Source organism: Scomber scombrus, chromosome 2 (genome assembly GCF_963691925.1).
Source record: "Scomber scombrus chromosome 2, fScoSco1.1, whole genome shotgun sequence".
In the NCBI taxonomy this organism is placed as follows: domain Eukaryota; kingdom Metazoa; phylum Chordata; class Actinopteri; order Scombriformes; family Scombridae; genus Scomber; species Scomber scombrus.
In genome coordinates, this window is record NC_084971.1 from 5,619,112 (window position 1) to 5,634,996 (window position 15,885).

Genomic DNA, 15,885 nt, shown 5'->3' on the forward strand with positions numbered 1-15,885 from the left:
TACTAATAAAGTTCTTCTTTACTACAAATGTTGCTGGAGCTTTGACTTTCTTCAGATGTTATTATCTTTCACTTCAACCCACCACTGTGCTGTCACATCGATACCTTTGCTGTCTCAAGTCTTAGTTCTGCACAAGCACACTTTTTAAAAGCTGATTAGAAATCTGGATACATGGTATTGGTGTTCTCCAGAGAAAAAAAAATTAGGTTTTTTCTAATCCTCCAACCCAGATATGGAAATGATGGGTTTCCCGTATGTTTGCCTTATCAAGTTACTGCACAAATCAACTGTAACCTCATTACTCAGTAACAGTACACTTTGTTCAGTGCTGAATAATAGAATGGACCGCAATATGAAATTCAGTGATTATACATATGTAATTATATACTGTATGTTTTACAATCCCATTAATGCTCTATTACTTTGACAGTGTTGTGGTGGCTGTTCCAAGAGTTTGACATTAGTTTATTCTCTCTGTGTCCAAAGGTCTGTCTTATATTAAACTAGCTGTTGATATTCATGTTAAAGACAGAAGAAGTATGTGGGTGTAGACGCAATAATGATCAAATCATGTCTTTTCAATGAGTAACATGTAATGAGTAACTGATTCCTCTTTTTAGGTGACTTGCTTAAGTGGATATTAAGGCACTAATGGTCAACCTGTCAGAGGACGTAGTTCATTTGAAGCATACTGAGGCCTTTAACATCATCAATCATGTCTTTGGAGTAGCTGCTGTTTAAAACTACATAATGAATGAGCATGAGACACTCTGCCTCTCCTCTTCCTAAAATCTTACAGCACCAGAAACAATGAAATGCCTTATTCTTCCACGTAGAGACAGGTGGCCAATTAACCCTCACATACTGTTCATATTCTGATTTATAATTAGCCTCTACACCAATTCACATTCATAAATTCCCCATCGGTCATTAATAAATGTTTTTATTCATCTTATGGAAAAAAGATGATGGATTTACAATCACAAAAGAATTTTCATACTCATCAAACCATTCAGTGACCCCTTATGCCCCATGAATGGATGCATTGTCATCCCGGAAGGCATCTCACTTCAGATTATAAATGTTTAATTATAGGATAAAGGTGATGACTCAAAACATCTTTGTATTGATTTGCAGTGACCCCTTGCCTCTAAGGGGACAAGTGGACCCAAACCATGCCAGCAAACGACTAAACCCACTTCCTTATTTGGACACATTTTGGCCACAAACTTACTGAGGAGAAGGCCTGATGGGGGGAAAATGTTGTTTCTGGAACGAGTCCAACAAGGCCAACGCGAGCTGCTTGATGAACAGCGCTGTCATTGCAAAAGTGTTAATGTGCAGGCTTAGGAGAATTATGATGAGGTTAGCTTAGCGCCTAGTGGAACGCATAATGCCACCAGTATTTGTTTATGTCACTTTGGGTTTTAATGAGCGGCGAATAAGTTACTGAATGACTCTCTGGTGTGGTTGGATATCAATAAAACAATGTTCCAGACTGAGGAGTTATGAACAATTGATTATAGAATTGAAGGTTGAGGTCACATCATTCAATCTCGTTACTCATCTGCATGGATGGACATCTAATGGAAAATAATGGGCCCACAGAGATAGCTATTTACAACTTCTTCTTTCTTTCTATGCATGACTTGAAGCCATACATTCAGAGATGAACCTGAAATCTGATAGATTTTCTCTCACCCGTCCTTATGTGCATATACAAAGTGACACACTCCCTTCAGCTTTTCCTGCTCCGCTCCGTACTTCCAGTCTTTCACGCTGTCCCCGATGGGAATACATGCATAGCGGCAGACTTCTCCACAGTGCAGGCGTTCCCTCCTGACTCCCCCCTTCATTTCCCTCTCTGCGGGATAGTTGAAAATGAAGACGTCAGTGCAGCAGAGACAGCCGAGGCTCCAGTTACCTGGCAGCAAATCGAAATTCTCAGTAGTCAGAAGTAAAGTGGCGATGTGTGTGCAAAGGGAAAGTAAAGCTTGCTTTGTGGAATATGAAAAGAGCAAACAATGAGAGCAAGATGAAAGCTTCGACAATTAGAAGTACACTTAGTAGAAAGGGGATTCTGAGCACAGACAAGCAGGATTAATGGTGTTGAAATATTGCAAGACGAACCATATCTAAAATACCCCAAAGTGCACCAACATACAGCCTCTGCCCTCACTACAACCCCTCTTGCTTTCTTGTTTTGTTTGTACAGCACTGTCAGTTTTACAGCCCCCCCCTCCCCCCAACCCCACCCTACCCCACTTCCCTCCACTCTCTGCATCTTCTCTCCACTGCTATTGCAGATGCTGGATAAATAAGCAAGCAGTTTGCTGCCAGTGTGTGAAATGGTTCTTATCTATATATCTCTGCCATTAGAGAGTGGGTTCTATTATGAAGCTTTGCATTATTCAGCGAGCCCAAGAGAGACTGATCATTATGGATTTCAGCCCTTTTTCACACAGCCCCTGGAGTCAGGCTCGGCCTGCTGGCTGCCGTGTGCATACATTTGACCTTGTGTCTCTGAACACTGGTGTGAAAATGAGGAACGGGTCAACTACAGACTTGTGTGCATTCCCTGTCAAAAGCACCAACATACCCAAAACAAGTCTGGCGGCAAAATATCAAATCCCAACAGCATACTTTGGTTTCAGAAAGAAAGAATGGGTTTATAAAAAAATTAATAAATAAAGTCGACCTCAACGTTTACGCCTGCAGCTGTTTCCAAAGTTCCTGGAAACCTGGAAACAAATGAGATTTGTTACAGTCTGGAAAGTGAAGTAAAAACTGATTGGCAGCTAATGAAATTTTTTTCCTCAGCGCAGGAGACTAAGTAGCAGACACATGGTGAGAGAGAAAGAAAACATGCTGAACATATGGTGCTGCAGCACTTTTTGAAATGCGTGGGACAGGAGATGAATACTGAATAGATACATGTGGCAAGCTGCTCATCCCTTACTGTAACCTCACTGTATCAGAGGTGGGCTGCTCAGCTTCATGGTGAACACTTCTGCACATCAAAAGCACTACTCCATTTGGTAAACAAGCATTGTATTGCTGCGGCTCTGCTGAAGAAAAATGAAGCATTACTTGTTGATCCGCAGCAGTTCACTGTGTTAGCGCTAATGGCAAGTATTGTGCTGAGATAGGGGGGATTTGTTACATGCCTGTCTTGTGCCACAGCAATTAGACTCTGCCATTAACCATTTGTTATATGCGCCGTTTCTCGCCTTCAGCTTGGCACCTTGCTGATTACAATGCGCTGGATCGATAATTAAACAAATTAAAGCGGACTGCTGGGTCAATTTTCATCCCATCTTAGCCAGCGGGTGCTGTGACGTCATGTCTGAAAAACCTCTTGACATGCAACAGGATGAAATTAGAGGTTTGCACATTTGTTTGCGGGTATTTACAGATTTACGCACCGCTCTGACGCACAAGAGAAATAACCTGTGACACACTGTGATACACACTGTGTATACAAGTGCGTCAATTGCTGATGACTGAGGATATAACCTACAGTTACTAGCAGAGGTGGAAAAAGATAATGTGATGTGAGGTGGCGCCTCGTATGAGTTTTTAGGAGTGACTTTTTCAGTCCCGTGCGCTTAAAAATGGAGCTGTTGCACTTTATGAGATTTATGAGGACTGGAGACAGAAGAGCGACAGCTCACATTAAACTGAACCAAAAGTGAGCCTGCTCATCTTATAAATATGACTGCTTAATCATTTTGGTGGAACATTTTGGAGTTTATAAAGAGCTTTAATATAAATGGCATACATCATTTATTTGACAGGGACAGAGAATATCATTAAGCAACAGTTATAAAGAAAAGTGCTATAAATGAGGCTCGTTGACATCTGTTGTCCTTTGCCAGATGTCAGACTGACACTATAAAGTCAAATAAATCAAAATTATAAAATTCATGCAGATGACATAATAAACGAGGACACCGCAGTACAGAACACATCCACCAGTTTGTCTCAGACACTTTAATTAGTCTAAATCTCTACTTTAAAACACATGCAAGGAAAGAAAGAGCAGAGAACCAGACAGAAAAGATTATATATTGTGATATTGTCGACTTTAGTGAATGATGTTGGTACATTTTCAGCTCTAATATACTACACTACAGTGGCTTAAAACATGTCAAGAACTTCATATATCTTCTTGCACAACATTATGGCAGTGTATCCAAGTTTTTTGGGCCTTAAGCACATCTTGTTTCTGTGAGTTTCTAAAAGGTCAGTGAATAGGGCATGTTTCCTTCTCATGATGCTTCATTTAAAGGATTTAAAGATGCTTGAGAAGTACTTTTTTATACTTAAATCCTTTGAAAAAAAATCAGAATATTCTCTAAATGAAACCAGTGTAGGTTGAGCTGTCTGTGTGCCCGTCCAAGCTGCAGCTGTGGTCCTTTCCTACGTTATTTGTGATTGTGTTATCCCAACATGATCTCTATGCGAGGGTGCTGGAACTCCTCCGTTATCTTATTTAGTAATGCGGGAGCCGCGAGGGGTCGTTGCGTAACAGTCTGTTTAATTATTTGGAAACATTTCACTTTCCTCCGTCTTGTAGTTGTGAGGCGTGAACACGGCGCCACCAGCACATCGGAGGAGCCCAGAGCATCTCCATCAGGCTGTGTGTATACTGCGCTTTCTCTGTCAATTAACTATCTCCCTCCTCCACTCTCTCTCTATCTCTCTGTTTTCCTTCCTTCACTCTTGGAAAGAAAGCACACTTCTACTGAGCGCAAAGAAAGCCCCAAAAACTGCTCCTCATTACAGAATACAACCATTCTAGAAGTAGAAACACACACTCTTACAGCACGTCCTCCTGTGGGAAAATATGGAGAGCCAGTTGTATTGTAACCTCGTGAATAGTGGAGCATTTTAAAGCCTACATATTTTACGGTTTTACGGCGTGAGAGCGCGTATGGAGAAAGAAAGAGAGAGAGAGAGATAGGAGGAGTAGGGGGAGGAGGAGGAGGAGGGGGAGCGGTGGTGCTGCCTGGTGGGGACTCCAATGCTGGGACAGGCTCCTCTGGAGGATGGGGAGCGGCTTTCATTTAAGGCAGAACACATTCAAATGGTCTGCCACATAATATTCATGTTTTAAATGAACCCAGTTACATTACATGTTAAGGTGCTGAGGTGCTCCTGATACTCACAACTCCACTATATTTCAATAAGGAAGTCACTTTTGTGTGGATTCTTCCAAAATAAAATTTTCTCTGCTGTGAAAAGTGAAAAAAAATGTGTAGGCTATAAATTTCAATTTGTTTTCAAAGCAAATCAGCCAAATCGATTTTTGTCTATCATTCAAGTGCCGCAAACACACAGTTAGTCTCTTATTGATCTTCACTTGAAATAAAGTTGATATGCATCTTGAAATATTCTTACTGCACTGCAAAATATTTTGTTAGGACTCAGCTATTGACAGAAATGTCTTAATAGGATGGAGATGTGTGCAGATTAAGCAGTATCATACTGTAGCTATGAAGTAGTTCAAATCAGCTCCAGCTTGATCAACTACAAGAAGAATACTGCATCTTTTAGTATATATAACACAATGATATATGAGTTTTATTTTAAGTAGCCATATAGTTTTATTTAAGTAAGTTTTTGAATGCTAAACTTTATAGTATTGGAGTATTCTGTTCTACTTTTTAATTCACATCTAATATTGCACAATATCCTCTACATATAGTAAACGCGCTCCCTGCTATAGTACACTTTGCCTGTGTAGGTTCTTGGCAAACAGTGAGGACGACCTTAAATAAGGGGCTGGACTCTGTAGGTAGAGCAGAACCCGCTGCCTCCCCTTTATGATGCAGTGAATCCGCGCTGCGTTATGTCCGCTATATAAACTGCACACAGCGCCTCAGCTCTCAGCTTCAGCGGACAGCTCCGTGGTGCTGAAATCTCAGAGCCTCCACTCTCTCTCATACACACTCTCAAACATGACTGGAACCATGGACGCGTCCCCTTGGAAACTTTTTCTACTTTCTTGCCTGATTGTTTTGGAGAGCTCCGCGCAAGACTTCGGACAGACGCAGTTTATTTGCACGTCGGTGCCCAAGGGAATGGACTTGTGCACGGCCACGATGCAGAACAGCGGGCCGGCGGAGGACCTGAAGACTACGGTCATGCAGCTGCGGGAGACCGTGCTGCAGCAAAAGGAGACCATTATGAACCAAAAGGAGACAATCAGGGAACTAACGTCCAAGTTGAGTCGCTGTGAGAGCCAGAGCTTGCCGGTGGGACCCGGCGGGAAGCGGCCGGGGTCGAAGAACACGATGGGAGATGTATCTCGGGGCACCACGGACACTCTGGCCCAGCTGGGACAGACTTTACAGACCCTCAAACAGAGACTGGAGAACCTAGAGGTGAGGAGCGCAGCGCTGACCAGGTCAAAAGTTAATGCAATAAGTTGCTCGGGTTGTTAATTAGAATGAGGATTAATCCTTCATAAGCTGCTGCATTTTCCCCTCTGGCTCCACATGTGTTTTAGTGTCTTTTCCCCGGCAGCAGGAGAGAACCTGTATGTTAAGTGAACCAAGCGCAGGGTGTCTGCCTTTTTAATAATGTGTCGCAGAGCGTAAAGAACAGCAAACATTAAGATTAGAGAAAGACAGCAAGCTTTAAAGTGAGTATAGAGAGTTTGATATCAGAGAAAAGTCTTCCCTGTCCGTCTTTTAACCCAGTGTCTGTCTCCCTCTGTCCGTTGCAGCAATACAGCAGAGGGAATAACACCGTGCAAGCGAACAGCCTGAAAGATTTGCTGCAAAACAAGATAGATGATATGGAGAAGCAGGTTCTGTCCCGGGTCAACACGTTAGAGGAAACCAAACCGGGCGCCAGGAATGACACCGAGCAGCGGAACAGAGTGGAGACCACGCTCACTACTCTGCACCACCGCATCACAGACCTGGAGAAAGGTGCGTTTGGATTTGAGGGCGCACAGGATTTTAAAAACTGACCGGCTTTCACCGCATCAAATGTGGAGTTCTAAGCAAGATGAGGTGTAATTTAATTTTAAGCTCCAAGGTGTCGCACCCTTTAGAGAACATATATTCTGCTCTTTATCATCAGCACTCATATGGAACCATTTACACTGCTGCAACCATCACGTTGCGCACAGATATTGTGAAGGAGGAGAGGAGAGCTGCATTGCTTTACATACCTCTAGACCTGTTAGCACTTCGCTGAGTTGTTTCTTTCACAGCCAAACATCTGACTGTCAAACTTGAGCCTGAGGTGCAAAAAGGGGATTTTATTTTTGCAAAGGTCAGACGCAGGGAAAGTTTGCAGGGTGCGCCTCTCACTGGCGCGTTTTGGAGCATATATCCAGGCTCGTTCAGCCTTTCAACACGTGCTTACGCGCGTGCACACAGTGTATGTAGGAGAGAAGCAGAGGGAGGAGACAGAACCCTTCTACACACAGGCAACAGATAGAAGATGATTATAGATACAGTGTTTCATAATCTGATGGGATAGCGGTAATTTATACAGTGGGAAATATCATTATGAAATCATAGAATAGATTACATTTTCTTACAAGCTTTCTGCCTATAAAAGAAACTCCTCATAAAAAAATCTATCATCTTTACCATGTGTGTTTGTGTATGTAAAAATGGATGTGGGTTTATAAAGGTTTACCCTTCACCTAATCCCTAAATACATTAAGAAAATGCATGAAAACACTCTACAGGCGAAACTAACTGACATTAATCTCATCTACAGGCAAAGACAACAGGCCAACAGATAAATTCCAGCTGACCTTCCCTCTGAGAACCAACTACATGTACGCCAAAGCCAAAAGGAGCCTTCCTGAGATGTATTCCTTCAGCGTGTGCCTGTGGATCAAGTCCAACGCTTCGCCTGGGGTGGGGACACCTTTCTCCTACGCAGTCCCGGGTCAGGCCAATGAGCTGGTGCTGATCGAGTGGGGGAACAACCCCATGGAGATTCTCATTAATGATAAGGTAATTACTTATTATCACAGATTAAGACTGATTTTCTTAGCTTTGCAGTGTATTGAGGCCTTTTGAATTAAGATGTTAAGTTTACAGGCAGTAGGAGAAAGTTAAAATACTTGTGCTTGGTTGGGTAAGAGACCACTTTTCTATACCAAAGATGAGAATGGAATAAAAATAGGTGCTTAGCTGAGCAACAAAAGGCTTTTTTTTTTTTTTTGAGAGGATATGTGATAGGTGAAGTGATTCTGCAGGAAGAGGATAAGGTGTGGAAGAGATGAGATTTCATGCTGCAAACGAAAACAGGGAGTGACTGTGCTACAAAAGTGTCAAGATTACCTGTTAACAGAGGAGCACAGAGTGAAAAGTGAAAATGTCTCTGCTGCAGGTCGCAAAATTGCCGTTCCTCATCAACGATGGAAAATGGCATCACCTCTGCATCACGTGGACCACCCGCGACGGGATGTGGGAGGCCTTCCAGGACGGGGTGATGCGGGGAAGCGGTGAAAATCTAGCACCGTACCACCCCATCAAACCGGAAGGAGTGCTGGTCCTGGGACAAGAGCAGGTGATTATACATTTACACATCACTGAATACAACTATAATCACTTTAATCCTCATGTGTTTGGAAATCATCACCGGGCAATTATGAAATCAGTTTTGGAGAAACTAGACTAGAATATTTATGCAATGAGACTGTAGAGACCACGAAGAGTTGGCCAACTGAAGCTTTCCAAACTAATCAGTGTATGATTTTTCATTCCAATATTGTAAAACGTCCAATAACTGTAAAAAATAACAATGCACATCATTGAGTTGGCTTGTATTTAGACAAAAAACATAATTAGACACCTGCTTCACACTCTCATTCTCACTCACACAAGCATTACACTGTTCAAACATGAAAAAAAAAATTTAATGGTTTCCAGGGTGGATTTTAATTAAATAAAGCTGTCCTATTGCTCCTAAGGTACATTTGTGTGTCTTTAACTAGAGACTGCTAAGTCAGTGCAGGGTTTGGTCATATCTAAGAACAAAAGTCCTATCAAATTATGTCATGATTACCAAATCTGCAGTCTTGTGCTCAAATGTCTACCATCTGTCTACCAGGAGGAATTGTGTAATGTGCACTCACAGCACTGATGGTCCTCTTTTGTCTCATTCTACAGGACACATTGGGAGGAGGCTTTGATGCAACACAAGCCTTCGTCGGCGAATTAGCAAACTTAAATATCTGGAATAGGAAACTTTCTATCGCCGAGATCTACAACTTGGCAACCTGCAACAGCAAAGCGTCAGCCGGCAACGTCTTCTCCTGGACGGAGAACAACATCGAAATATTCGGTGGAGCGACCAAATGGACCTTCGAGCCTTGTCGTTCGCTCAACTGAACTGAGTTTCACCGTTCAAGAAAGGCCTCTCTGTATTTCTGAGCTTTTGTCGTTCTCGTCTTCATTTGACGTTTGTTAGAGACTATTTGATCTTGAGTTAGTGGTAAGCTTAAATCTGGGATTTCTATCATTCTTAGGTATTTATGTGCAAAACAACACTTTTCATCATGAGGAAAAAAAAAAATCGTCTTGGGAAACCTCAGTGAGAAAGTATTGGTATCTGTTTTCTCCTTTTTTTTTTCTCTCGGACGTTTGGTTGAAAGCACACCTAAGCTTTTCGTTTTGGCTTATCTCGTCTTGGACTGGCAGCTGGCAATCTGCGCCTTATGTTTGGACAATTCACAATCCAAGTGAGGAATTACATAACCACTCCCACCCCCTTTCACTTCGGAGAGTGGGAGATTACGCTGTCCATCCAATTCTTGTCAGTGTTTGGCGCTGTGAAGTGATGTCTGACTCGGTACAGCTCCCTGCAACCGCCCCACACCCCACCCCCTTACCCCCCCTATCCTCCTTCACTCCTTCACCCCCGCCCCTCCGGAACTTGCACTGTGACTGACGAAGAAGAAGAAGAAGATGAAGAAGAAGAACGCCAGGAGAGGAGGGTATGTTGAAGGACACTGCAAAGTCAGACTGTGGTACAAGTCAATTTGTAATCGTTGTTCGCTTCCAGTGTTTCTGTAAGAATGTCGTTAACTTGCCAACATTGCTACAAAGCCTGGGTGCCTTGGGCTGGTACAAATATTCAGCACATTCAGTATGTTTTAAGTTGCAAATTAAATGTTAATTGGTTTCTTTTTTTTCTCTCTCTCTTCTTTGTTTCTTTTGAGCCGGGTTGAGTTTCTTGTTCCTCTGGTAAATGTAATTTAATTACAGTTTGTTATCTGACATAATGTGTTTTTGGCAGGTGTTTGTACTACTCTGTATTAGGAATGTTACAGTATCTGTATAGTAACAGCATGAATGACAGAGTGCTGTGAAAGCATTGTTGAAATCTGCTTTACTATCTTCTCTGGGTCTGGGTTTTTTACTGTATTGTTATATGCTCCAAGCATGGCAAAACTGAGAGATGAAGAATTTAATTTTTGTAATAAAATTGTGATACTTAATGTCCCAGTGCATTCGTGGCGTTTGGTTATGTGCGTCAAAAGGTGTGATCATAACAGGAGGGGGAAAGAAGCGAGAGGGAGCGGGAGAGAGCGTCGCTGATCACATGTAACAACTTTAGGGTGTCAAACGGTGAAGAGGGGGAGCTAAAAGCCAGATAAGTGAAATGTCCAAAGGCAGTGAAGGTCACAGGGGGGCACCTCAGAAAAGAAATCAAACCGTATGAGTGCCGATGTATCTGTGTGTGTGCAGTCACTCCTTTACATCTGACTGCAGAAGATAACCCACTCAATGCTTTGTTGTTGTTGCTGCTGGAAGATGCAGCGCCTGCACTAAAGACTGTCAGAGGAAAAAAGTGCCTAGTCATATCAGCCCTCGAGTGGCCCAGTTCAAGCAAGTGCAGCTTAAACTAAGACTGCAGCACTTTAAGGTTGACTGTCATTATCGGTTCGCTCGAATGACCTGTTGCCGGCGCGCCGAAAATTCACACTGACAAGATGTTTCTGTTTACTGAATTCAAATTAGGCACTTAATCTGTTTCTCCTTCATTGAGTAGTGAAAGCAATGTGTTCTCCTGTTTTCAGATATTTTACCATGAAACATTTCAGAGCGGGCAGCTGTAATCTTATCTAACGACAAGTGACGTTCCAATGAGCGTTGCCTGAAATCTACTGAGGAAAGATAAAGTTATAGTATACTCGCAGGATTTATCACACACATTTCTTGTCTGAAGTTTGACCTTGAAATGGATTTTGTTTAGCTGTGAGAAGATCTACATCACCTTACATTTATCTCCCATCATGCACAGCAGACAGCAGTCAGGGTCAAGAGCCTGTTAAAGGACAACAAGGCATTAGTGCAACCAGCCAATCTTTTGCTCCTGAGTCACCGTACCCCCTCAAAAGTTTTATCCTGGGAAGCAGCATTAAACACACGCAGTGACAGAAAACGATTTATTCTGTCCCTTAGCCACGTTGGCAGATGGATCCTGGAACACTTATCGGCCAATTACATTTATAGAAAAATACCAGGACAGCTGAAAAATAGCTGCACCGCTTTCAAAGCAAATTAAGGATTTAGCAGATCTGTCCCATCCTCAGAGCGGACAGGCATGGTGTTGGAAACAAAAGTCTTCATATACAAGAGAGCACTTCCCTTCTTGAACACAATGTCATTTTCATACTGAACTTTTTCGATGAACGTTGTTACCAAATAAATGAATCCCCATCAGGTGGTGGATGCACTGCGTCTTGACAAAATGGACTTTCATTTTGACGCTACCACTCGCAACGCCCGTCAATGGGCACGCTTTCATCTCAAAGCTCTCATAATCACTATGTCTGCTTACTACACTCAGCTAATACCCTGCCTGCGTAATGCTGCTAAGCCCTGACAGAGTATATTGCTATGGTGCAATTGCATTTGTACTGCAGACACCCGCTTTGTGCAGAATTGAAAGCGGACAGACTAGAATAGATCCAGATGACCTTAATGATGGTCTTACACCTTGTATAGATGTGGAAGACACAAAGATCAAGCCACCTCCTACATGAGCTCCACTGATGATATTACATGATGAAATGTTTGGGGTCACACCTGTCTATCGAGCTCAATGTAATTACTCCATAAGGCCTTGACACAAGTGTTAAGGACAGAGGGCTCCTGACTGAGGAGAAGTCAGTAAAAGGCCACTCTTTAAGGGTTGTCAGTAATATTCATATTCTATATGCTAAGGTACAGTACATTGCATAATATTTTGCTGGCAAAGCACATATTCCAGGACACATCCTCACGTGGCAGCATAAACAGATGCTGTTGTTCATACTGACGTTTAGGATAAGTTTTTATGATAAGTTGTCCTACATGACTCTTTGGAACTTTAACTTATTTATTAAGGTAAAGTTTTTACACAGACCTCATATCCAGGGACAATATTATTTTCAGTGAGGCTATATATTCAAGTTTCAAGATCGATGCCAAAGCTTGACATCCAATACCCTTATTCACTTTTTCCTGCAGTGAAATGAGAAGTGTAAAAAAAGGAGAAATGACAAGTTGCTGCTTTAAAGTTTTGTGCTGTAATATTTCTTGGCTGCGTGCAGTGACTTGTCATTATTGTAGAAATGCAAATTGCACTTCCCTTTGTTTTGTACATATTAAACAAACTAGATATGATGGTAATTAATTAGTGACGTTTAGAAGTGCTGGTGTGTGGATTGTGTTACCTCCCCACAGAGCCAGGCTAGCAGTTTTCCATTGTTTCAAGTCTTTATGCTAAGCTAGGCTAATCTTCTCCTGACTCCTGTAACATGTTGACTCTACAGACACAAGAGTGGAATTACTCTACTTGTCTAAATATTTGCAAGCAAATTTCCCCCAAAAGTACTGTTCCTTTAACAATACTATATCCCTGTTACATATTAGCAATACATAGCATACACAGCAATACTGTTTGTTTGATGTAGCGGTTCACATGCTAACCTTGGGCCCAACAGAATATACTCACACAAAACACCAACAGCAAGATCTACTATGGACTTATGAAGTTTTTTTAAAAAGCCAGAAAACTCCTACACAGCTATACGAAGAGCTCTTACGTGTACGCACAATTAATTAGGTTTTGATACAAGAATAAGTGGGTTCCACTTAATTCTTACATTTATTTTACTCCAGATGTATAACTGTCATAACAAAACAGAAGGAGAGAGCATTTTTAAAGATGAGGCCCCCTGAGTCAAGCTGCCTGAGACTAACAAGATTCATGGTGCTATGTTATATCAATTCCTCCATGGAGGTTGTTTTTTCTTTTGGAGAGATTGAGTGGATAAAGACGTGACATCTCTGCTGACATCTCATTAATTCATAAGCTGTCCCCTGTGGCAGAGGCAAGGAATAATGGAACAGGAATAATGTTTCAGGTCAGAACGGCAGCAATTTCTCTTATTAACACCGGGGTGACAAAGCAGCGCCATGTAATGAGAGTTTTGGGGGTGCCATGCTCTACAAATAAAACCAAGAAGGCTGTCTGCTGAAAGAGTGTGTGTTCCCTCAAATATCAGCACACGGTGTGGCCTTTTAGACTATCGCCAGCCTGCTTATTTCTGCCGCTGCAGTTCTTTCATGTTGAGCACCAAGACGTGAAGTGGTCAAAGGGATTTGATTCACAGCGGATGCCTGAAAGTCGAGAGCTTGCATCAAACTGCAGAGAGAAAGACAGAGAGCCTCATCTTGTTCATTGGCTCTCCTCCTCTTCGTTCTCCTCACATGGCGCGAGCTCCTAGAGACAGCAGGGAGTGGAACTTGTGGCATTTACTGATCAGCGGCAGCTTCCAGGAAGGATGCAGGGAGGATAATGAGGCTTCCTGGGCAGGCTGGGATCAGCTTGGATGTAGGCCACGACAGGAGGTGGCTCTGCTGGTCAGGAATCACTGTGGGACAAAAACGTATGCTAAACGAAGACCTGTCTCAGTCCATGCAGAGAAAGCCCACTACTTTACTCCTCTGTCTTCATAGCCCCAATATCTCACACGTCTCAGTGGGCTTTGCAGGCCCACGACAGCAATCCAAGAAGACAAATTTCCCTTTTAAAATAACCTCAGCATGTGTATGACAATGTGACAAGTCTTGGGAGAGGCATCAAACAGAGATCCCTCCATCACAATACTGGAGGAGCCCAAGGAAAGAAGGAAACTTGTAATAATGAATAGATAAACAAAGTACAACAGTATCATTTTATCTTGTACACCAAACTGATATGGTAAGCCCAATAAAATGGCATATTTTGACCTTAATTTGCCCTTGTGCTAAGACTATAAGACTATAAAGATGGACATAGGGAGGTGTTTTATCACTGCTTCAGCTTATGGTTGGCGCCATTTTTTCCATTTGGAGCCAGGAACTTCCAAATAAGGAGTGAGGGGTGTTTTCTTTTGCTTCATGCCCCAATACTTCCGAGTGACGCTAACACTAGCTTACTAGAGAAACCGAGCACTGCACAGTTTGATTAACGTTAGCTACTTTAGCAAAACTGTGCTAATAATCAAGTAACATTAAAGTGTAACTGCATGTTAGCTTAGAAGCCGGAGGGAAGGAATTGCTCAGTTACATATGATAATGATGCGAGGAAGACAAACAGTGGAACAACGTTTAAACAGGCAGAGCTGGCAGCCACAAAAACAACTGAAATCCTCCTTGCATATCACCCTGCAGCTCTTTAACGGTTTAGATTTCTGTTCCTGTAGTTATCAGCTGGTAAAATCTTGTTTTAAAACATTAAATTGTGGTGTAACTGGAGCAGTTACTGAATCTTTCTGCTCTGTAGCTCTGCTCCACCTTATCTGCTCCAGCAGCATACATGTTCACATTCTGGGGAGTTGCTTCGTGTTCAGCTGACAGAAAGGATAGACAGATTCAGTGAAGCTTCAGTTAAACCATAATTAAATTTTTTGAAACAAGATTTCACCAGCTAATAACCACAGGAACAGACAGCTGGAGAGTTGCAGGCTGAGATGCGGGGAGGATTTCTGCTGTTATTGTGGCTGCCAGCAGCTCTTCCTCCCGCAGACAGTCATAGACGGAGAGACCCACTCCAGCAGGCCACCACTGCTGTACTTGCTGTTAGCTCCTGTCAATCAAAGCCCACATAGCAGATCTGCGCTTCAAATTTTATTAACAGAGCAATAATTTTCTCCAAAGTTATCACTACTCTACTTATTAAAGGGCCTGAATTTAGTGATTGAGATCGTAATGGCTTGTTGAAAAATATATTTATTTATTCTTTCTAGAGTAGTTGAGGCTTTTTAAATGGGGGTCAGTTGGAGCCAGGGATTTTTTGGAGCCAGCCTCTAGCAGCCATCAGTCACATTGCATTTTAAGATGCTTCTACATCTGATCCAAAACAGTAAAGTTGCAGGCTGGAAAACCAAAATGTGATATAATCCAATGTCAATATAAACTATTGATCATTGCCAGTTTAAGAACGTAGTTTAAGTATGTTACCAGAACAGTGTTTCCTGATTTAAAAGATGAAAAAGTGAAAAGGTGTTGAGAATTGCTGCAGGTATACCTGTGAGCTAATTACAGTAGCACTAAATAGACATTAGTCTTGAGCTTAAACAGTTACACTAGCCACATACAGTAGACCTTTCTAATAATTCATCTGCAAGTAATAAAAACTGTTAGTAACCACTGATGCTTATTGCTGTCAAATGCACATGTGCATGATATTCTGCTCTCAGGAGCATTTCATCTGCATTTGATTTTTAATACTGCATATGCTGCCAGATAATTATTCTCAATTGTCCCTTAAGATGTCATTAATGCAGTCTCATATGCTGTTGCTGCAGAAGAGCCAGTGAGAGCGTCGTGTCAGCAAACACTTTAGGTAACAGACTGCAGGATTGTGTCA

The 15,885-nt window shown here is 42.1% G+C and overlaps 1 protein-coding gene across 1 annotated transcript; it reads left to right on the plus strand.

Annotated features, from left to right (window-relative positions):
• Nucleotides 1-5,797: 5,797 nt before the first annotated feature.
• LOC133991847 (neuronal pentraxin-1-like) lies at nt 5,798-10,474 on the plus strand. The gene is made up of 5 exons (XM_062430432.1): nt 5,798-6,389; nt 6,734-6,941; nt 7,747-7,988; nt 8,368-8,547; nt 9,150-10,474. The coding sequence occupies exons 1-5, from the start codon at nt 5,964-5,966 to the stop codon at nt 9,369-9,371; spliced, it is 1,278 nt and encodes a 425-aa protein (XP_062286416.1). The 5' UTR covers nt 5,798-5,963; the 3' UTR covers nt 9,372-10,474.
• The last annotated feature ends 5,411 nt before the right edge of the window (nt 10,475-15,885 follow it).

Coding starts and splice junctions, on each gene's coding strand:
- LOC133991847 (XM_062430432.1), top strand. CDS start 5,964: ATGACTGGAACCATGGACGCGTCCCCTTGGAAACTTTTTCTACTTTCT. Junction 6,942..7,746: donor CATCACAGACCTGGAGAAAG/GTGCGTTTGGAT, acceptor TCTCATCTACAG/GCAAAGACAACAGGCCAACA. Junction 7,989..8,367: donor AGATTCTCATTAATGATAAG/GTAATTACTTAT, acceptor TCTCTGCTGCAG/GTCGCAAAATTGCCGTTCCT.